The 23,982-nt window shown below is 39.7% G+C and overlaps 1 protein-coding gene across 2 annotated transcripts in view; it reads right to left on the bottom strand.

Annotated features, from left to right (window-relative positions):
• gnai3 (guanine nucleotide binding protein (G protein), alpha inhibiting activity polypeptide 3) overlaps positions 1 to 23,614 on the bottom strand; it is a 32,081-nt gene extending 8,467 nt beyond the window's left edge. Inside the window, exons 1-5 of one of the 2 annotated variants that reach the window (XM_048242105.1) lie at positions 23,336 to 23,614; positions 6,698 to 6,740; positions 6,275 to 6,416; positions 5,853 to 6,010; positions 4,728 to 4,856 (exon numbers count right to left, since the gene is read on the bottom strand). In XM_048242105.1, coding sequence (XP_048098062.1) covers positions 4,728 to 4,856; positions 5,853 to 6,010; positions 6,275 to 6,416; positions 6,698 to 6,702 — 434 coding nt within the window. In that variant the 5' untranslated portion in view covers positions 6,703 to 6,740; positions 23,336 to 23,614. Of the gene's footprint in view, positions 1 to 4,727; positions 4,857 to 5,852; positions 6,011 to 6,274; positions 6,417 to 6,697; positions 6,741 to 16,813; positions 17,583 to 23,335 lie in introns of those variants that run through there. The other variant, XM_048242104.1, reaches the window with a different exon arrangement.
• Positions 23,615 to 23,982: the final 368 nt, after the last annotated feature.

The raw sequence follows: 23,982 nt of genomic DNA, 5'->3' as shown, positions 1-23,982 counted from the left end.
CAATTTCATGTTCAAATTTGTCTTATCAATAAAAAAAAAAAGCAATTCATGCTTTAGACCATTTTAATTTAAAACATTTTAATAACAAAGTACCGGTTCAGGCACCGGCACCGTTTTAAAAGTATCGATTTAGCACCGGTATCGGATAAAACCCAAACGATACCCAACCCTACACTCATGCTGGAGTTAGCTTAATTTTTTAACATTGGGTCTCCAATTTAGGACATTGTATAGACTAATCTTCTGCTACTTAACACATCTAGCCCTCGGACCTGGTGAAATATTAATCTAAGTATGTCATCATATGGCCGTTCTATCTGTGTGGCGAACTATTTATTTTCTCAGCGGAAGACACGAAACGGTAGCAAAATCATTTTTAAAGACCCATTGTGTTAGGTTTCTTTTCTCATTTTGGCAAATAGCCTCCGCTGCGCGTCGGGGTTCTGTTCTCCCTGTCGGGACTTATTTTCTGATAATTACCGGCGGACAATACATTATCCCTTACGTATTTTTGTATTTTAAAAATACTGCAAAATACTCTATGTGATGGCGTCATAAAAGCACAAAATGATGCAAGGAGCCTCTAATTGGTGCTGGTGCTATCTATATATATATATATATATATATATATATATATATATATATATATATATATATATATATATATATATATATATATATATATATATATATATACACATACAGTAATGTAGATGTGTGTGGAGTGTGGGTACACTGAAAAAAAATAGTAGATACTACACACAAGTGTAATGAATAATTGGTAATTAGGCAACAATGGTTTACGCTTATCGTAATCAGCTAATGTGAGAACAGCTGTGTTCAACAAACCTCACAGTATTTCAGTGAAGGCTGAAGTGTCAGCTCTGGTGTGAAGCCCTGGTGTAAAGTTGTACGCAAGTAAAGATGAGCAAGTTTACCTGTGCAAGTTTACAGAGCAAAGGACACCGACAAAGGCAACCAGTCCTATTGCCTCTATGTCAATCTTTAACAGAAAAAATGAACCACAATGACATCAATAGATGGTAAGGTGTAGCCTAGAAATCTAGACATCTTGATGTGGGTCTGGCTTGTCAGGCTAGGTAAGGTGTTGAGTGTGTTTGAATTCACAGGTTTTTAATAGGTTAAATGGTTGGGATATTAAAAGAAGCTTTACATCCTGATGTATTTTCCCCATCCCTGCCTGTTCCCAGCATTAGCACAACACTAGCTTTAAATTAACATTAGCAACATTAGCTTGTTACCTGTGATGATATATGCTAAGTTTAACGTATCTTTCATTTGAATATTCACATGAATACATTTTCAATGTCAATGTTGCGCTTTGCAGCAACAGGCGGGAGATAGAATGTTGCATCGTGCAGCATCCAGCACGAATGGGTTAAGTAGTAAACAAATTCATGTAAAATTGTAAGCAATACACCAAAAAAAACTCATCTCGTCTCTTTCCTTCGCTCTCTCGTGCGCGCATCATGCACACGCACACACATACACACTGTTAGGTTAGGCCAGCGTTTCTCAAACTGTGGGTAGTGGGTCGCGGAGACATGCCAGGTGGGGCGCGAACTGACGTGAAAAACAGGAGTTTTTTTTATTTATTTTTTTATCTGTAGCCTGGGCCCAGGTAGCACTGTGTTATTCACAGGGAAGCGCTCGTGTCAAGGCAGCTTAGTCCCGACCTACATGAGATTTTGAACGTTGTTGTGAGAGTGGTGAATTTCATCAAAACCCGGCCCTTAAAAGCGCGTCTATTCTCCGCACTTTGCAAAGAGATGGTAGCTGACCAAAAGGCTGTACTGTTTCACAGCGAGGCAAGGTGGCTTTCCCCGTAGGTAAAGTGCTGTCGCTGTTTGAGTCCCGAGTCGCCTCTTCTTGGAGGAAGAGCGAATGTTTGAATCTGCAAGCCCGTTCACTAATGAACATTTCTTGACGAAGCTGGCCTATCTTAGCGATATATTTGATATATCTTAGCTATACATTTGAGTTAAATCCAGTTTAAGTCCAGTTACAAGACAAAGACAAGCACCTACCTCACCTAGCAAATAAGATTACTGCAGTCACCAAAAACACTTGAGTAGGCTATGGGACAGGCGCCTCGATCGCGACAGTATTATGCCTTTGAGATTTCTGAGCGAAATCGCTGAAACGTCTGATTGGGAGCCACTCTTGTGATCCCATGTATTAAACAGTAGGCCTACATCACATCCCTGCAAAGTTTATTTCAAAAATATTTCCCAACCAGCAGTGCTCAGTATGACTGGATTATGGATCCATTTAATGCAGCATGTTGGTATTTCATTGAATATATTGTACAATGCTGTAAAGTGGCCTATGATTCCTAATATGTTGCTGGAAAACAGAAATATGTGTGTTATGTATTTATTTATATTATATCTGCAGCACCAGCTGATTTTAACTCTGTTGAAGAGGATATATTTATAACTTGTCATTATTTCAATAAATTTGACAATTTTAAGCTTGACCTACCACTTTCTTAGAACGATGAGGGACAGGTGGGGCTCGAGAATGCCCCCTTGATCAAAGTGGGGAATGAAAGAAAAAGTTTGAGAACCACTGATCTAGTTTGTTAACTACCACAGTCACCAGTTGGGTCACGATAGTCTGTCATTTTTAAAAAGTGGGTCCCCAGAAAAAAAGTTTGACAAACACTGGGTTAGGCTACCTCACCAAATAGGCCTACCCCAGACCTAAATATTATAGCCCTTACAAAAAAAAAAAAAAAAAAAAAACTGTATTACTTCAAGTATCAAAACTGCAGTTCTTATACTGGAAATACAGTATGACACGAAAGAACATAGTACTGCATAATAGCCTACTGTACTTTACTGCAGAAATGCAGTACTTTGGACATGAAAATACTACTGTAGTATAATTGCATTGTACTACAAAAAAAAAAAAAAAAAAATTCTAAGGGAGGTTATTTGGTAGTACCGGTAATGGTAAATGCTGCAGATGCACAAATCTACAAAAAACAGATTATTAATATACTATATTAATTTACTTTGAAATGACTAGGGCTAGTTTACAGCATGACATTAGTTGTGTGCATATTAATAAATTACACTTAATAATGCAAAATTATTTTTTATCCGATTACTCGATGAAATAATCGCTAGAATCGCTCGATTCCAAAAAGAATTGATAGCTGCAGCCCTACAAAGCAGTTTTGTTACAACAAATTGGAGTAACATTGCAGTATCCACATGTGCGAGCCTATTTGAGACCTATCCATGCAGGATCCATAATTGCGGCCAAAGGCGCATCCACTAAATGCTGACTTGAAGTTGATGTTTATTCAATGGCTTAGTTTGCATTATATATTGACGGTCATATTCAAATTTCCAGTGGTCTCTTAATTTTGAATATGACCGTCAACTCATTCGAATGTCACTCAGTAACCGTAGGATGACATCAGAAAAATGTGCAGAGGTCTCTTCATTTTTTCTAGATCTGTATTTTGAATTGATTAACTTTACTTTGTAGAAATCTGCTTTCACTTTGACATTAAAGAGGGGATTTTTTTTAATTGATCAAGATTCCATTTATAAAAGCAGTAAAAGGAGAAATATCCAAGGTGGGTGAATACTTTTTATAGGCACTGTATATGGAAATGTAGGAAACCACTGTGATGATCCCTGCTGGGTGGCCATGAACAGACCCTTCAGGATTTCCCGCAAGTACAATTACCGGTTGCAATTTTCTGTTATTACTACAATATTATCACAAAAACAATGCCAGGGAATTTCTTCTATCATCCAAATAACATTTTTTAAATTAGCCACATTTTTTTAGAATTCCCTTAGCATATTCCGTCACTTTTGGCAGCAACAAACCCTAACATGGTCCAGGTGGGATGGCAATTTGTAGACATTTCTCCAGTAACACACTCCAATTCACCACAATTTTAAGCACAATTCTAACAACCAATTCAGTGACTTTTTGCCAAAACAATCACAACAAACCCTCCAAACCAAGATCCTAGTGCGAGTAGATGAACGGTCATCTTATATAGACCCTTTCAATTGCATAAGCAAACAGGTGCGTTCCTAAGGCATTTCCGGTGGCACGGAATACAACACTGAGCTGATGGTAACTTGGAGACCATTTTAAAAACATGTTTTAGTCAACATTTTGTAGAACATTACGCTAAGTATTTGCGCAAAGTATTTGCGTTGGTGTTGAACGCTTTAACCAGAAACTCTTTAGGAACAGATTGAAACGGTCTATAGTCTATATAAAGCTACGTGGACATAGTTGACAGCGCCAGGCTTATGCACATATTGAGAAGCCCTTTCGAAGTCTACACAAGCTACATGGATGTCTTGCCCTCATCAGAAAGACATGACATGGCACTCACGTTTAAAACTTGCAAACCCTCCTTGCGTATCTCCATGCATTTGCGTTGGCATAACTTATGTAGACTGAGAATCAGCCCAACCTCTGAGCTCTCTTGAACCAACTGGCATCACCCATGTGATCCTAAGGCAGATGCTGCTTCTGTATTGATAGTATTTGTTTAAGTCAGAGCAAAGAATCTGTATTTCTGTGAATGGCTGATATGCTTGACTGGTGCTTGAGTGCAGCTGTGAGTGATGTTTGAACAAAGGAGATGTATAGCACTACTACTGCAGTTCAGCCCAAACCCTTGAGGGACTCAAGATAAGGATGCGTATGAGGGGGATGCTCACTTGAAGTACAGCTCCTTGAAAGTGAAGTGCGTCTCAACGATGCCGGTGGTCTTCACTCGAGTCCTCAACACATCTTGCTGAGTAGGAATGTAATTCTGCTGAGATATCCTGTCCAGGTCATTCAGGTAACTACAAGAGAGAGTGTGTTTCAGAACACATAGCCATTAAAGTTATCTAAAATCTACTGGCCAAGCACAGGCATGACCAGCTGGCAAGTAACTGATAAACTAAACAGGTTTTTACAAGCATGGCACAGTGGAATTGGCTACATCACAATCATGCTTTAATCTTTAATAACTACTGCTTTTAATCTTTTATCCGTTTAATTTATATTATTTTCCATTTTACAGTCATGGAGTTAACCAGGCTTACATTTCACTACCCGTTGTACACACGTGTGTATGTGACGTATCTGAATCTAAATCTGATTGCCACATTCAATAACCATGATGGTGAAGCCTGAAAAATGACTCTGGGACTGTGATGGAAATATGGGTTGATATTTTTCTATATCTCCCAGGTTGAGTGTAAACATGGCGGGGTGAGCCGCGACTCGTTGGGCCGGCCAAGTGGCAGCCCAGCACGCCTCCTCTGTTTCCTAAATAACAGCCCCCACCTCCCATCTCCACTCACTTGCCTTACCCTGCCCTCTCACACACATTTGCGACAGCAGAGCCCCATCCCCTCCCATCTTGTCTAAATGCCATGTGGTCACATATGAAAGACTGGGAAAAGGCCATTGACTTTCCCTTTCCCATAAGGCATTGTACAAACACCAAATTTCACTGAATAATCCCACAATGTAAACCAATGAGTCTAATTCTCTGTTGTATACAGGTTTAGAATTTCATCACTCAACAGATGATCCGACTAAAAACAGATATCCTTTTCAGTGACACTCCTCCAAGTGGGGTAAAACATTCTTGACAAGTTTAAGCCTGAACTAAGAATGCAAGATCAATCTTGTTCTTCTCCAAAGCCCCACCCCAAAACCATAAACCACAGCACTGGAGCTCTGTCAGCTACCAAGTAAACTACACAGACCAGCCTCCATTGGTTTCCCAGCAGATGACTGTCTCATGGACCCTGCTGACCCACACTGGGGCGTCCTGCCTTGGGTCTTACTAGGACGCTGAGTCGTTGAGCTGGTACTCTCTGGAACGGCCGAAGCAGTTCTGGACGCCACCATCCTTCCACAGCCTGCGGATGACGCCGGCCAGCTCCGCAGTCATTACCCCTTCCTCAGCGGAGCCGGCTAACACAAACAGCTGCCTTGCATCGTCCTGGAAAGACAGGAGAAGTGCAATGATAACAAAGTCAGAGAAACGTGTGACCATGAGAGACACAGAAATATGTGATTGGGTAAACGTGTTAGGGCTTCAGACACTTTGCATTATTCAGCTTAAAGGCCTGATGGAGTAGCTCGTCTTCCTTCCTGTAGAAAACTGCTCAGTATGGGGGTAAACATGCCTGTGGTGATTTCTGATTCCGCTTTTTCTGAACATGCTTTCTAAGGTCAAAGGTCAATCTCTGACTGAGACACCTACTGCTCTGGCGGGGTCTCCAAAGTCGATCTTCAGCCGTCCCATGGCCCTGATGATGGCAATGATGGACTGGATGGTATTGCTGTACACAACCACCTTGTACTGCTTACACTCGTCCTCTGAGTAACCGTCTTCATGAATAATCCTTGAAAGACAAAAGGAACAGGATCAGGATAAAAACTCTCATAGTTTGAAGTGTTTTAGCCTAAATACTAATGCAGAAAAAATGCTTCCTTTTGGATATTTGTAATCACCGAGTACATTTTAAGATAATCTCTGGTTAAAATATTTGAAATTTCACTGATCGACTGAGGCTGGTTGGTTGTGTCTTGAACTCTCATATTGAGATTCTAGAGGTCTTTGAAGTGAAGCAGCTGCTGATGCAGCTGTAAAGCTGTGGTTAGGTCATTGCTCAAAATAACTTACTTCATCTGTTTCACTATTGTGCTCTTCCCCGACTCTCCAGCACCTGAGAAAAGGAAAGAAAAGAGCATTGCCGTCACCTCCAAGGCCAATAATAGAACCAAATCAAGTCGCATCGCTCAACTGACCAATCACAGATCTCGGAGCGGGACACGCTGAATAGAATTTTTCAATTCCTCCCTCAAACATCATGAGCCCGGCATGAACAAAGACAGGAGTCTTTCTATTTGAAGTCCTGATTCTCATTATGGGTGATTAAATGCCATGAAGATGAAAGGTTGGCCTGATGTCACCACCTAGGGACTTGCTGCTCTCCAGCAAAGAGCTGAAAGAGCACCAGCCGACTGGCAGACAAGGAGGATGGGTGGCTTATTTATACACAGCATTACTACATAGATTGCATGTAGCTAACAATCCTAAAAAAATGCCCGATATATACATTGCCGTTTGGCCAGACAGCTCGCATCACATCCCATCAATGCAGTGCAGTGCGTGCTCCATTATTCAGTGACGGGGACATCCACACAGAGACTCCACCAGCCTGCGATTTAGAGTCGTCAGCAGCAGCTTATATTTTGAAGACTGAGAGAATTCACAGTTTAGTTCTAAAGCCCTGCTGGCTCACTGGCCTATATTTATAGCAATGTGTGGGTTTTACTGATAGACATGGGGATGATCATGCGGAAAATTTCTCTCACTCACACACACACTCTCACACTTACAGACACAGAAACACAGCCTGAAGGAGCACAGTCAAACCCCTCCTCCAGTCAGGTGGGAATCTGGTCAGACTCTAAGCTGAGAGGAACCCACAGAGCATCTGATCAGTCGACTGGTTTCCATTCCACAACAGTGCAGCCACAGACCCTATCGCCATCTACACCAACTTCACTCACCAACTAGGCTGCCACACAACAGCTATCTGTCTGTGTCAGCTCTGAAGCCAGTTCCGTGTTTCACACTGAGAACACACAACACATTTCCTCACGTAAAGTAAAAGGGCAGCAATCTTAGTTGAGTGCAATGACACCTCTTACTCAACATTAATGAAACCAGAGTTGGAGACATGGTTGGTAGCCTAAGACTTTACAATCTGCTACACTAGCATCAAACTGACATATTTTCATATGAACAATGAAGACATTTACTTGTCAACAATAGATTAACACAGGATCACTCGCCAGTATCTGAATACAACAGACATAAGTTGGCCTTTCAATGGCCATCTATCATAACACAGCTGGTTCCCTAAAACGTCATAAACTGAAACAGGAAGGTGATCTCTGTTGCGAAAGTCATCGTTCCTAGCCAACACCCAGATTACAACCCGATGATCAAGCACTGCTGCTAAAGCACAGTCCACGTTTAGCTTTGTTAACTATTTATTATGACCACCCTAGAACCAGCGTTGGCAGTCCCATGGTGTTTGTCAAAATTTGACTTTCTCTTCACTCATCCACTTTTTTCCCCTTGTTGGTCCACAATGTCATATACTTCACCAATCTACATGCAACTTGATGGTAAGGTTGTAGCCCCACATGGCTAAAATGGAATATGGGTCATTCCAAGTGAAAACAGCCAAAATTGGGGTATCATGTACATGGTAAAGTGGTGAAAATATGCCTTATGTTACCAAACGAGGGAATCTGAAGTTTCAGGTCAATATCTCAAACGGTTTGCCCGTGGCGTCCATTTGAATTTTGGGTGCCACGGCCGTAATTGACACATTGGAATTTCACATTTCATCTTTTGCCATTTTTGGAAGCCCATAACGTCTGTTCTAAAAGTGGTAGGAGGCTGGAAACTGGTGTGGTAGTTCATTGTAGTCTGTACTACACAATTCTGGAGGCAGAATCAACATTCCTTACTAAAAAATGTTGACAGCATGTGTGATTTTTCACTTTTTGGGTGGCCTTAGCACCACAATTAATGATCATATTTATTCTAAACAGGATTATTTGTTATATGTGGGAACCTTGCTCTTGCCAAAATGAATTTGAAGGGTATGGTACCACTGGCGGGGGTTTTATGGGGGTCCAAAAACCCTCTCCGGCAGAGGTGACTCTTAGAACCCCATTTTTGGACCCCCAAATGACCATGTGGGCACTTGATGATCCTAATGGGATTTATACCAGATAAAGATACATATTTGTTCTTTCTTTTAATGAAATAACATTTTTGACTATGAAGCTCCATAATATGAATTTTATTCTTCACAATGCACCATTTTGGACATTGTTTCCAGAAGTCTGGAATGTAGATCAGGGAGAATTTAGTGTTGATAAAGCATGAAAATAGTGGAAATAACTTAGTATTATGCTCAGTGATGGCAAACAATTAAATACTGAGACGGTCATGGATTAACCCCTTATCTCCCATGAAAGAGACCCGCCATCAAACTTTTAAAGAACTAAATAACAAGAATGTTACATAGTGTAAGAGTTTTTCCTTGCCGCTGTCACTCTCCAAATAAAATTGAATTGAAAATTTAATTGAATAGTGTCTTTAACTTTTATCCAAGAAATTGTGGAAGCAGTGGCATAATTTTGTCATGGTCCTTTTGATCAAGTTTGTATTGGCGAGCACTGCGTCCATAGATGTCTGGCACACTGACACAACAAATGATATGTTGGAATGGCACCCAACAGGGGATCTGTCTTTGGTCCGATGGTCATGTGAGGATGTTGTTGACACTTCATGAATTTCACAAAAAACGTTGTTCATCTGGATGTTCAAAAATGTTTCCAATGAACACCAATTAGGTGTTAATTAATATTACTACGCTAGGTCGAAGTACTCCCAAGTGCTATTGCGCCACACATTGTAGTTCTCCTGTTTATTCGCATGGAAAATCGCCACGTTTAATGTTGTGACCTTACATTTTTATCAACTACTCATGCAACTGTATTTAAGTAGGGAAAACGTGGATGTTTTTGATTACTGCCATCTTCCTACCTCTATGGCTATGTCTGAGCCCTTCAACATGCTAACACATTCAGCCACGCACCAGAGCGTTTGAGTGCACGTACCGACACGGTAGAGGTATGACTCAACTCGTGAAAGTTAAGGTAAGAACATATATTACTACTGACATTGGGTAGCGTGTTCCTTTAAGATCAATTCCCAAAAGATTTTTTTATTTTTTATTATTCCTCTTTTTAGTCAACTTTAGCATGTGTATGTACAGGGTATGTAAACTTATGAGCACAACTGTACTAATCCGTTAATATGAAAATAGAAAACGCAATATATGAAAATTGTAAAATAATTATAATTTAAAAACGCAAACATATTCTGACATTATCGCTTTTACGTTAATGTTGTACGATACATTAAGATGATTCATCAGACCTGATGTGTTTTCTCTGAGGTTTCAAGACAACCATGTACTGTTATACCCTCCTGAAAGGCTGCTCTAGAACAAAGAAATTCTAACCAACTGCCCTGCTAGCCCCTCTCATGCACTAGAGACCACAGAGATGGAAAGCTCCTTGATGGTCTTTCAACCACCTTAACAGAATTGTTTCAATGTCTTGACCATGGCAAAACAGTAAAGTCTTCATCCAAAGACCTTGTCTACTAACTGTGACAGCTGAAATAACTGAAAGCAGAGCCAGGCCAGCATTTTCATGTGAGACCCTCACTGTGGTGATGGGAGAATTGCTGAATTGATGACTTTGTGTGCCAGCATCTACTTTTTTATGTCCTTAATACATCCTTGGTTAGAATCATTTTCATCCCCCTCCAACATGCACTCCAAGCCAGGTCAATTTGCTTTCCAACAATTGTCCCATAGGAGAGCAGATGAGCAAATGATTGTGAGACTTTATGCAAAAAACATAGCAACTTTCCAGTTTATGGACAATTACATGATAAATAATGCATTACTTAACCACTCAAAAAAAATATCAAGGATATTAAACAAGGCACCATTCACACACGACTCAACGTGATAGTGAAACTTGAACAATCCTAACAAAGGTTAGGGCCAGTAATCTCAGAAGACCTCAGTAAAGGCTTTAGACAAGTAAGCATCATAGGTTAAGATCATCCATGACTCAGATTCCTAGTATGAACAACCTGTCTAATGTATCGTTAGCTGTAATGGTCATGTGTGCACTGCCAACAGATGGTATTTTTTTAGGGAATCCTCTGCTTTAGCCTATACCTACATACAACGCCTCAAACACCTAATACATGATCATAATGTAACATGAAGCTAGCTTCTTCCCCAGTCATACAAGAAGATCTCAAAACCATACAGAGCCTATCCATCCTTCTGATCAAATGTGAAAATAACTCTGGCTATCTTTACACTACTGGTCATGACTATGGCTGCAAAGGGGTGGAACATTTCCAGTACATTTCTGCAAACTTTCCAGAAACGTTAAGCTGGGGGATTTTGGAGATCTTGACCCATTTTTTTTTTTTTTACAATTTGCAATAATAAATAGTCAATGAAATGGTGTTAGCTAGCTTAGCATATCTGATTCACTGACAAACAAGCTACTATATGAACACATTCACATTAGCAAACATAGCCTAGTATTTGCTAGTCAACCTTTAATACCATAGATCAAATATATTTACCCCAGTAGTACCAAAACTAAGTTTTAAAATACAGTAGTGTGGCTTCAATTATCCTGCAGTAGTGTGCAGGATTCTTAAAATTCTTATGATCTGTCATAAAGGAATGCACAGTGCATACGGGTGTGTGTGTGTGTGTGTGTGTGTGTAAGGGGGGGAGGTGTTCCTCAATAGCCCTGTTGCGAGTAGTGTGCTGTTACCTTGGGTGAACACAGATGAACCGGTTAGCTAACTTAAATTTTCACTGCAAGTCCGTCCAGAGACTATTGAAGTTGATCTCCGAATCACCAAAAACCCAGGAACCAATCACAACCACTTATCTGGCACGGGGCGGCCTTTATATGATGACAGTCAGGGGGGTTCAGTTAGCAGTGCTGTTCAACATAACCAATGGCTGCGCTAATGGTGCCAGTGGAATATGGACATGCATTTTCTTTGGAATTGAATAAACAACTGCATTTAAAAGCTTAGCTCTGATTGGTTTTACCAAGAGTATGCTTCAGCATATTTGTTTTTTAACTACATTTAAGTTCCCTGTTACAGGCCAACCTGCAAATCCCCATCTTCTATGTGTTAATTCCCACTTTAAAATTCCCAGAATTGTGCAATCCTAGTCATGACACACTGTAGACTGGAAGCCAGCCCAAAGCTGTCTGTGTGGGCTATATACAACGATAGACAGATGAGCAACACTAACATAGTCATTCATGTTACCTAAGCATGCTTGAGTTGATTTTGGTTGACAAAAGGGCTGCTGCTAGAGAAGCGAGAAGTTTAGATTCCGCTGTTATACAAGATATTATAAGCTGCTTTCAGATATAACCTCCAGAGTATATACAGAGCTTTGTCAAATGGAGGTCCGACCTTTCGGGTGATTCAGATATGATGCTAACCTGCAGACCTTATGCTGACATATGTGTGAACGACACACACGCACATGAATAGAATCTCCGTGTGGTTGACAAGGCCGTCCGAGTCCATTAATTCCGTATAACAGGACACACCTCGAAGGCCGTTATCCCGCTTATCACCCGGTTGCCACTGTAAAGCAAAGGAAACACACGGTTCCGTTTAAAAAGAAGCTCACTAGTTCAGCTTGTTGTAGGCTACAACTTTAGCATGGACAGTAGGGTTGGGTATCGTTTGGGTTTTATCCGATACCGGTGCTAAATCGATACTTTTAAAACGGTGCCGGTGCCGAAACAGTGCCTGAACCGGTACTTTGTTTTTAAAATGTTTTAAATTAAAATGGTCTAAAGCATGAATTGCTTTTTTTTTATGATGAGACAAATTTGAACATGAAATTGAACTGTTATATTCAATTTACTATCAATATTTCATTGCTCCTACGAATAATACATTTAAGTGTTAAAACAGCTTGCCATGCATGCACACACAATGGTAAGCTCTGCTTTCAAGTTTACCCAGTGTAGGCGATTTGCCATAAGGTATGTTAAAACCGCTTGCCATAAAACTGCCAGGTCATGGACAACGGCATTTGCAAGCAAGCTAATCTAACAGGGACTCTACTTTCCAGTTAATTCAGTGTGTTCCCAAATGCTTCAAGAAATTTCATGTCTTAACCCATAACACGCAGTAGTTTTGAACATGCTAGGCTACATGTAGGTGTTAGAGAGTTTAGATTCCCAGCGCTAGCCTAGTAGGCATTTTAACAGCAACTATGGCTATGCGCTAACACCAGTCAGCTGAGTTTAATTAGCGATAAAGTACGGAGATGGTTTCGTAGCCTCTTTGACAGCTCAGTGACATCTGGGTATGTAACCTACATATTTATGTTTTTTAACATGATCTTCATATTCATTGTGATGCTATATGGGCCTCATGCACATGAAAGATTAATATCATGCCATTATGTTGTTTTTCACCTTACAACTTTGCTAATGTTTCAAATAAATGTCAGTTGGCGCATTAGCAAGGATATTGTGTAACGTATAGGCTAGCCTACTGTTGATGTTGTTTCATAGCCTTTTGCTTGTGTGTAGTTAGGCCCACTGATAGATTTTGACAGGAGCTCGCGATATCGCTTTAAAGTAAGGTACTTAAGCTCACGCAAGCTGTCAAACACTGTCCACTCGCCTTTGTGGTGCACCCCTCTGGTTTATACATCCAGTGTTTATCATATGTTAGCTAACTGTATCTGGATGTGTTGCTAGATGGCGCATGACATGCAGTGATGCCTCGTATACATTTAAAAAAAAAAAAAAAAAAAGCTATTTAAGCACCGAAATCCACGTTGTTATTCGATGCAGTTCCTACCGTTTGCGTCAGCACCGGTGCCATATTAAAACCGTGTTTCGGTGCCCAACCCTAATGGACAGTTAGCTTGTTTACAGTTGATTCCATTGTTGCGAAGCCTGCAACCAAAGATTCTAGAGCGCTGCAACCGTCGTCCTACTATGGTTGTTATAGTTCCCATTCATAAGCATTGATATGGAACGGTGTCTTGTTATTCAGAATTAATAGCCACCCCACCAGTCAATCAGAGAAGAGTATTTCTTCTCTCCGGGTGATAAATCTGAATAACTGCTGCAACATTCTAATTCCATCAACTATTATATTAGAATGTACACAACTTTGGAATATGAAAGGAGCCCAACATACAGAAAAACTACCATACAGAACACTCCTGTCCTTTCTAATAAGTTTTTTTTCATTTGTGGAGAGAAATGGCACTATGCACAGTCACAACAAAGGGTTTTACAGGTTTATGACCAGCCATGCACATATATCAATTTGTGACACTGTCAGATATTTAAAATATCAGTAAGGCTTAAACCAATAGTTGAAGTTCAGGACTAAAACCAATGGGCCAACAACATGAAAGTCATGCAAAAACCTTCTATATAAAGAATGAAAGAGGACAATCCAGGATTATTAACAGCATCCCATATACAAGTGGAGAAAAACATTCTTATTAAAACACCAACTTCTGCCCAATAGTTGGGGTGGGACCAAATATTGACACCGCATCGTATTACTTTTTGTTTTGTTTACCTAAAATATGAAATTCTACAGACTCATCTGTCAATTTGACTTCCCATAATCACTACATAATGTAATAAACACATAATTCCAGCTCTTTGCCTTTTTCTTCCTCCTCATTTACGTTGATAATGTGACGTCCATATGTTAAGTATTGCATAAATCACTGTATCATGATCTTATTGTTATTGTGGGCAAAGCATTGTTTCGCTTTGTGAGTTACTCTGTGATTCTCACCCTTAACCAATAGTGATATGCACTGGAGTAACAGGATTACCATTTAATCATGGAGTATCATGATTAAATGTAAGTGAGTACTATCAAGCAGATAATTGCATAACCTATTTTACTCACCAACCCACCTAATCCCTGCCCTCTGGGTTGTTTTATATTTTACCTTTAAAATTACAAACCATATTATCACATTTATTTCATTAGCCTACACATTTTCTTTTTCATCAGTTTGAAAGAGTGACGTTTTATATCCTTGATAATGACCAGTGCGGGACACTGCGTGAGTGGTTTTTTATAAATAGCAAGACATACCACTGTCAACAGCACCTGTACAGAAAATGTTCAGTGTACAAACAGGCTAAAATTGCTGAGTGTAAACAGCCACAAGAACTAAATAAAGGTAGTTAGATTGAGTCTTATTGTTGAATTGGGTCACTAGATCCGTCACACATTCATGGTATAAATTTCCCAGCTAGAAATGCCTCTACAGAAAATGTGCGACAGACTACAAATGTGGAATTCAGAGCGCTTGCTGTTGCATGTTGCTACACGAAGACTACACTTAGGACAATGCTGCTGACAAATACATTCATTTCCATGAACATCTGTGGTTGATTTGACCATAGGAACAGTTCACATAGCACTCAGCCCAGTGTGTCCTCACTTTAGTTAGTTAAGTTAAGTGGTGGAGCACAAGCATGTTGGCAATCTGGTCAAGACCTCAAAAAATGTAAAAGGCATACAGCAGAGACACATCAATAATTTGCTTGATAAGTTTTGACAAATCAAGCATCCTGGTTTCAGCAGAACTTGTGTGCATCATGTAATATGTTATGAAGGGGAGAAATAGACAGAAATAAAAACCAAAACAGAGTTATCTGTAGAGCCAGTGACATTTCCTGTCGGGGAGAAAAAAACTACGGAAATCATGAAGCAATAGGTTTACACAATTCAGTCAATTTAATCCAAGCTACCAAGGGCTGAATATGGGAATGGGATGAACATTGTACCAGGAAGAGTTCAGCTGATTCAAATATTCCAGTGAGGTGGAAGCAGTTGTCTAAAAGGCCAGACACACTGTTATCAGTGGTGGATTAACATGCACAAAGGTTGGAGAATCACCAGCCAGCCCGAGATGTGCAACTTCAATGACAGACATCTTGAAGAGAGAGGGAATACATCAGCCAACACCATAACACTGTTGCTACTGACTTCAAGTGGCTCCCTGGACTTCACATACTTTACCACGACTTTCGTAAATGTTCTTCCTGAAACAGACGAGGCAATGCTGTCCAGGCCGACAAAGATGAGCCAGACCTCCAATGAGGAGGGGCCTTTGGCCAGTGGCCTAAAGCCCGAGCTGCTCTCGGCCAGTGTTTGAGGAGCCAGTTATTTGGGAGTCGCATTCATGGTGAAGCAGGGCATGTTTCATTAAGCCTGTTGAAAAGATTTCCTGCCGCCAAAGCACAGTGGTTTTATGCATCCAGAGCAAAAGCCAAACTCCATGGCTTTGCCCAACAAATTCTGTTCCAACGCCAACAAATGGAGGGAACAGTGTCTGGAAAATAGTTTGTATGTACACTTCTCTCCATTTCCCTCCAGTGTCATGCAGAGGTTGTTACACTCAGCCACAGAAAAATGTAATTCGCTGTAGGTGCCATAAATTAGCAAAAGGCAGAAATGGGTGCCTTTCAGTGGCACTGAAAACATAGCATTCTCTCTGACAGAGAGAATTAGATACAGATAAGTATGGCAACACTAACATCGATCACCAGGAAGAACATCAGGCACAAGCAGAATATGAACACAAAACATGAAATATAGCGATTGCCCTTTTCCTCGAAGTGGTTTTAACTACCTGGAAAGTAGGCTATTCTCCCAAATGTTTTGACTTAGTATGCCCACATTCCAGAACAACAATGGTTGGCTATAATAACAAAGTCATGAGTCCTTTTAACCACAATCTATTTGCCATTATTCACAGAAACAGACTGAATTGTGCAACCAAGACGGCAACTGGTTACATGAAATGCGCAACTAACCAAGAAAACATACACTTACAACAAAGAGTAGCCTACTGAAGTCTATACTCTTTGCTTAAAAGTATGCATATCCACAAGGACAAGGCTAAATGGACCGCATTACAGTGGATATCATAGCCAAGTGTAGCCTACTACATAAGATATGAGTCAGCTGTCGTCCCCGTCAAACATGGCCATTACAGACAGCCGAGAATTATTTTTGCTGGAAACACTTAATCCATTCACTTTTAGCAATGTCTGTGTCGATACTCACCGAGAAGAAGCAGTTTAACTTCTCTGGATGCCTTCTTCTCATCCTCCCGGAGATTGCGGTCAATCATTTTACTCCTCTCCATAGCCGCTTTATCTTCGGCGCTTAGTGTGCAACCCATTTTCAAAACCAGTCTACAAAACTATTTGTTGGAACCGGGCAATTGAGTAAATGCTTTGGCTAAACACACGCTTAGTTCTAACGCTTGTTGTCAAAACTTCAACAACTTACACAGCGCAACAAAGAAAACCAGGACTTAACAAAAAAGGCGTTGGCACCTAACGCAATTCTCTAACGTGGGAGAATGGACAATGTATAAGCCATCCGCAAACGCACTTAGAGCAAACACAAAATAAGCAACAACAGAAAATATATAACAGCAGGCTGTTAACGAGCTATTGTCATTCAAACTAACGTTAGTTGTATGAGTTTGGTCGCAAACCTCCGAGCTACATATAACACTTGGCTAGCAGTTTGACTTGTATGAATACTTGCCTAAAAAGTAACGTTAGCTATCCTAGCTGCTAAGTTACATGAGTTTCATTAGCACTGTTAGCTAGTAATCTTTAACACTTGAAGTACGTTAAGACGAAGTAATTAACAGAACACCAGAGTGTAAAAGAAAACACAAGAAACCCCAAACGTCCATACGTAATTCATGTACATCTGCTTCAAATAGTTCAAAAAGTTTTGTGTTATCCTCGGGCTAACTTACAGCTCCTCGTATACCCCCGCTCTTTCAGACTACTGCTGCTAGTGTAAAAGAAAAATGCAGAACTGCAAAAAAGAGGAAAAACGGAGTGGATACTGGGAAATGTAGTTCAATGGAATGTGGGCTATGTTCAACACAGCCTAATGTTAAAAAGTACGTTTTTTCTTTTCTTGTCAAGACAATTTACCGGTTATGGTGATAATAATTATAACAACAACAACAACAAAAAAAACACTGGGAAGAGCTGTAATAAAACAGGGACACCGAATGACTGTGGGCCTACATGTCTCCTAGCCTAGAAATCTAGACGCGCACCTAGCGGCAGCAAAGTACATTTGCTGCCAGGGCTACATGTCTCCCACTTCCAGTTTCCCAAAAGATTTAGGCCAGTGGTCCCCAAACTTTTTCTTCGGAGGGCCAGCTCACTATGCCTGGCTCCAAGAGAGGGCCAGAGACTATATAGAGTAGTTCTAGTAACCATAAATAGCTTAGTGCTGTGAACAACAGCAGTCTACCTTAGTTGAATATTTTATTACATTTAATCATAGGCTATTGCAATTTAATACCATTGTTAGCTGTGTTTATATTGTCATCATGCCATATCAGTGTAAAATTAAATAATACTAATAAAAAAACGTTTGCATTCCCAAAAGTATTAGCAGGGAGTCCAAAAAGTATATTTTATTAAAAAATGTGTGAACTCTAAATTCTGTGTCTTTGCTTTGCATACACAGCTCAAGTTGTGAATATCCTACAAATAATTTAAAGTTCTCAAACTATGAGAATTTTATGAAGTGCTGAAGTGGTCTGAAATGACCACCAATCTAACTTTCAGTCACCTGATGAGAACTTTGTGAACTCTTTGTATGAACATTTGAACGAGTGGATAAAAAATAGAAATAATTATCCCAGAAAGTCCCAGAAATATGACTTGAATAGAAGTTAGTTAGTTATTAACAATTAATTGATAATTTTTTTAAATACTTTGAACACTGATGCAGTCAGCATAGGTCTCTTACATTGTTTGCAGGTAGGCTTACATTTCATTCCGTTTTCGATGGCAAACGTAAAACAGCGCCAAAACAACCACCGGTGGACAAATCGAGTATTACATGTGTACTGTTAAGACTCGCCATAGAGAATGAATGGGGGAAATTGCGGAGGTTTTAGTTTGACGATGTTGTACTCCCGTGCGGGCGAATGATATATACTACGGACATGTTTTGGGGGGCCACCCAAAATGAGGTGGCGGGGCGCGGGCCGTAGTTTGGGGACCACTGATGGAGGCCCTAGAGTGCGCTCGCGCGTGTCTTAAATGAGGTATGTCAAATGTTTTAACAAACTATTACCACTGAGATAACATGCCATTTTATTAGCGTGAATTAGGACATATTCGTAGGCTAATCTAAATTGAAATGTTATCTTTCAAGACTCAAATGTGGAATGATAGGTAGCAGGTAGATCTGCCTACAACGTTCTCAGCGCAGTTTTCTCTGATTGTTGATTCGCTGACTATTTTAATCAGGCCCGCGACACCTTCACACCGAGGTGAAGTTAGTATGATATTTGATATTCGGATATTCGACAGATATTCATTTTTTTTAATGCGGCCGGTTTCACCCCGTGTTTGCAGACAATGTACAAACAGATGACCTGTCTACTTGCTCCCAGCCGACCTACTTAGGGACCGTTGGAATAATAGGATAATTATTCTATATTGGTTTGGAGTCCCTAGGTCACACGGCTTATTGAAAAAAGGAGACCATTCATGATGGCAAATAATGTATTTTCTTTAAAGTCATTAGGTCACATGGTTTGGGAGGTATTGAAAAAAAAGACCATTCCTTATGGGAAATAATGTATTTTCTTTAAAACATTCAGATAAAATATAGTGTGCATACAGTGGCAATAAGAAGAGGTGTGTCTGATGAGTCCCATATAAGATAACTATTCTGCATTGGTTTGGAGTCACTAGGTCACATGGCTTGGGAGGTATTGAAAAAAAGGAGACTGTTTCTTATATGAAATAATGTATTTTCTTTAAAAAAATAATATAAAATACAGTTTGCATACAGTCGCTATAAAAATAGGTGTGTCTGATGAGTCCCATATAGGATAACTATTCTGCATTGGTTTGGAGTCACTAGGTCACATGACTTGGGAGGTATTGAAAAAAGGAGACCATTCCTTATGGGAAATAATGTATTTTCTTTAAAATATTCATATAAAATACAGTGTGCATACAGTGACTATAAGAAGAGGTGTGTCTGACGAGTCCCATATAGGATAACTATTCTGCATTGGTTTGGAGTCACTAGGTCACATGACTTGGGAGGTATTGAAAAAAAGGAGACCATTCCTTATGGGAAATAATGTATTTTCATTAAAATATTCAGATAAAATATAGTGTGCATACAGTCACCATAAAAAGAGGTGTGTCTGATGAGTCCTATATAGGATACCTATTCTTAATTGGTTTGGAGTAACTAAGACATATGGCTTGGGAGGTATTGAAAAAAGGAATCTGTTTCTTATATGAAATAATGTATTTTCTTTAAAAAAATCATATAAAATACAGCGTGCATACAGTCACCATAAAAAGAGGTGTGTCTGATGAGTCACATATAGGATAACTATTCTGCATTGGTTTGGAGTCACTAGGACATATGGCTTGGGAGGTATTGAAAAAAGGAATCTGTTTCTTATATGAAATAATGTATTTTCTTTAAAAAAATCATATAAAATACAGCATGCATACAGTCGCTATAAAAAGAGGTGTGTCTGACGAGTCCCATATAGGATAACTATTTTGCATTGGTTTGGAGTCACTAGGTCACATAACTTGGGAGGTATTGAAAAAAAGGAGACCATTCCTTATGGGAAATAATGTATTTTCTTTAAAATATTCATATAAAATACAGTGTGCATACAGTGACTATGAAAAGAGGTGTGTCTGATGAGTCCCATATAGGATAACTATTCTGCATTGGTTTGGAGTCACTAGGTCACATGATGTCACAGCTATTGACAAAAAAGCTGAGCTAAGGTATATCAGAAGGTACTTTATACACGGTCCCTAAGTAGGTTGGCTGGGAGCAAGTAGACAGGTCATCTGTTTGTACATTGTCTGCAAACACTGTGTGAAACCGGCTGCATTAAAAACAATTTTTAATATCTGTCAAATATCCGAATAACAAATATCAAACTAACTTCACCTCGGTCACCTTCACGAACACGCTGCTATTTATGCGGACGGGCAAAGTGGTCGCCCATTCTTCTCTGTTGAACTAGCCTACTCACGGAGTAGCCTAGTCATCACACATATCATATGAAAGAGCGTTTTCTCATCTTTTAAATATTGCTGTGATAAACGGTTCGTGGGGGAAAAAACGTTCAAGAAATAATCATATTACTCTTCATAGCTCTGCGCTCATCTAAATTTCTGGGTGGAATGTCTCACGAGCTCTTTGCTCAATACATGACAACCCATATTATCAGAATAAACAGCAGACCTTAACAAACGCAAAGTTGTAATGCATTCCTCTGTAAGTAGTTCCAGAGTAATCTGGTTTTGAAGTTGTAGCACATGGTCTTCAACTTTGGGCTTAAGTTTCTTAAAACTGAAAGTTGTGCTTAAATCCAAATCGTACGGAGCCCCTAAGGGGACATGAGCAAAAAAAATCTAAAGTTTAGTTTCATGTGCTCACGTGAAACTTTCATGTGCTCACCTGAAACTTTCATGTGCGCACATGAAAGTTTCGTGTGTGCACGCAAAACCTTTTCACATGAAACTTTCACGTGAGCACATGAAACTTTCATGTGCGCACATGAAAGTTTCACGTGCGCACATGAAAGTTTCACGTGAGCACATGAAAGTTTAAAAACTTTAGAAAAACTTTAAAAACTTTAGATTTTTTTTTTGCTCAAGTCCCCTTAGGGGGTCCGTAAAATCGCCTATATATCTGTAAATATTAAAATATGAGGATATACAGCTCATGAATACGAGTCAATGTAGCCATAATGATTTATTTTCACAAAATGCTAAGCATGCGTGTATTTATTTTTCAAAATTTTCTTTCAGGTAGCATGCCCCCAGACCCTCTAGCATTGCTAAGCTAACTTTCTGAAGTGGGCAGGGGGGGCCTTTTCATGTCTGTAGGCTACCCAGGGGCCCAGTGCCTCATAATCCATCCATGCTGTTGGGTAAAAGTGGTCTTGTTTTCAAGTGCAATCAATAAATGAATTTAATTTTACATAAATCAGTAGCCTGACGTTGTCATACTCAAATTCTAGTCAGAATATGAGTCTGATATTGCTCGGATGTAATTATGGGGCGTGTACCAACCGATACAGGGGTGTGCCTCTGCACTCACTTATGTAGACATATCAGAGCAACGAAATAGCTTACCGTGCAGGAAGAACACACAAACCATCCTTCTTCTCCACATACCTTAACATTGTTTTCTGGTCTTTTGTAAAAGTTATTGTGCCATCAATATCTTCTACAACACCCGTTAGCGAAATATAAGAGATACGTAGCAGGGTAGGCTATTAGGAAAAACTGATATTTCCCCTCCTATTTTTCCTATTTTAAAAAATAATTGCTACAAACATCGTATATATATGACACTAAACTGTTGTGTCCACATTATGATTGTTTCAGAATACAATTCCCCCGACATGGCAAACTCTTCCTGCTGGACATGTGAGCAAGCCAGAGACTAAGATTGAAGAATTTCAGAACTTGAAATGGGGAAGTTGACAGCAAAACATATAGGCCTATATATACAATGGACTTCACTTGCACTTAAAGGCACAATCTGCGATTCCGCCAAAAGTTTGTTGACGTTAAAGCTCAACAGCCAATCATAGTTGGCCTATATCTCTCTTCCTGAACCCACCAACTGGATGCATAAACTTCCTTTCTGAACCTGAACAGAAGTATATATATATATAATATATAAGTATATATATACTCTTTTGATCCTGTGAGGGAAATTTGGTCTCTGCATTTATCCCAATCCATGAATTAGTGAAACACACTCAGCACACAGTGAACACACAGTGAGGTGAAGCACTAATCCCGGCGCAGTGAGCTGCCTGCAACAACAGCAGCGCTCGGGGAGCAGTGAGGGGTTAGGTGCCTTGCTCAAGGGCACTTCAGCCGTGCCTACTGGTCGGGGTTCGAACCGGCAACCTCCGGTATAAGTCCAAAGCGCTAACCAGTAGGCCACGGCTGCCCAGAAGCAACATGTTGGTTGGAATTGGCTTCTGCGGTCCCACCAGAATCTTGCAAAGGTTGGCGAGCTGACTAGTATGCCTATCTGTAGCTCAGCCACGTCTGTCTATCAGAACCAAAGCTGCTGATAAACCACTTTCCTGACAATCTCTTGTTTTCCTCAGTCAGTTGTTAAACATGTAGGTTAGCTTCAACACAGTTCAAATATCCAATAAGTGATCCCTTTATTACATAGAGAATAATAGACATGTTCAAAGCACCCATTAAAAGACATCTGTAATTTGAATTTATGATGATACAAAAATGAATGCAAACATAACTTTGATTATCTACATGAGGCTTTAGACCAAGCCTAGCCTACTTATCAAGAAGCTTATACAAAAATAACTTTCCAGTAGTCAAATATGGCCTCTTGCTACATTTGCCAGTTTTAACATGCTAACATTGCCAAATGTAATCCAAGCTTGTATATCTTTCTAAATATATGCTCAAAGCCTTACTCTCACATTAATACATCTATTTTTTTTTTACATTATTATGTGGTATGGCATTAATCCGGTAAAATATAACATACCTGAGTATGATTCGGTTCTCTATTCTTCCATATGCATAGGCTACATCTTGCATAGCCATTATCCTGCACCAGTTACTTAACAGTGAAAATAGGGAGCAGTAGGTGCAGAAAAAGGGAAACTAAAATTAGTAGTTTTTAGTAAACAAAATCTATTTTAAAAAATGAACTTGCTCAATGAAAATACATTTGTGAAAGAAGCCTACCACAGATTTTAGTAAATGAATAGATGATCATAAGATACTGAGCAAGTTGGAGTGCCATCGTAGGGGTTCGGTCCATGCTTCTCTTATCTTCTCCCTCCGCCTGTGAATGTCAGTGAGGATAAGTTGCCATGGAAACACCACCTTCAATACTTCTGAATGAAACAGAGCAATTTGGAATAAGCTCACCCCGTGTATGCCACAATACACTGGTGTTCTCGTAAAAGGAAATGCAAAGGGACTCAGGGTAACATGTGTATATGTTAAAATCTCAGTGTAGATAATAAAGGTAAAGGAAATACTCATGGTGCTGTGAGGAATAGATAAACCCTCACATGACCGATGGGTTATATATAAGCATGTCTTAAATCATTTTATGATATATCATGACATGAATGTAGAATGAATGTCCACCACAAAAAAGATACTTAGTAAGACTTAAAGACC

The sequence above is a fragment of the Alosa alosa genome, chromosome 4 (genome assembly GCF_017589495.1).
Source record: "Alosa alosa isolate M-15738 ecotype Scorff River chromosome 4, AALO_Geno_1.1, whole genome shotgun sequence".
Classification (NCBI taxonomy): Eukaryota; Metazoa; Chordata; class Actinopteri; order Clupeiformes; family Clupeidae; genus Alosa; species Alosa alosa.
The sequence above is the reverse complement of the archived record's forward strand: the minus strand, read 5'-3'. Positions and strand labels throughout refer to the sequence as shown.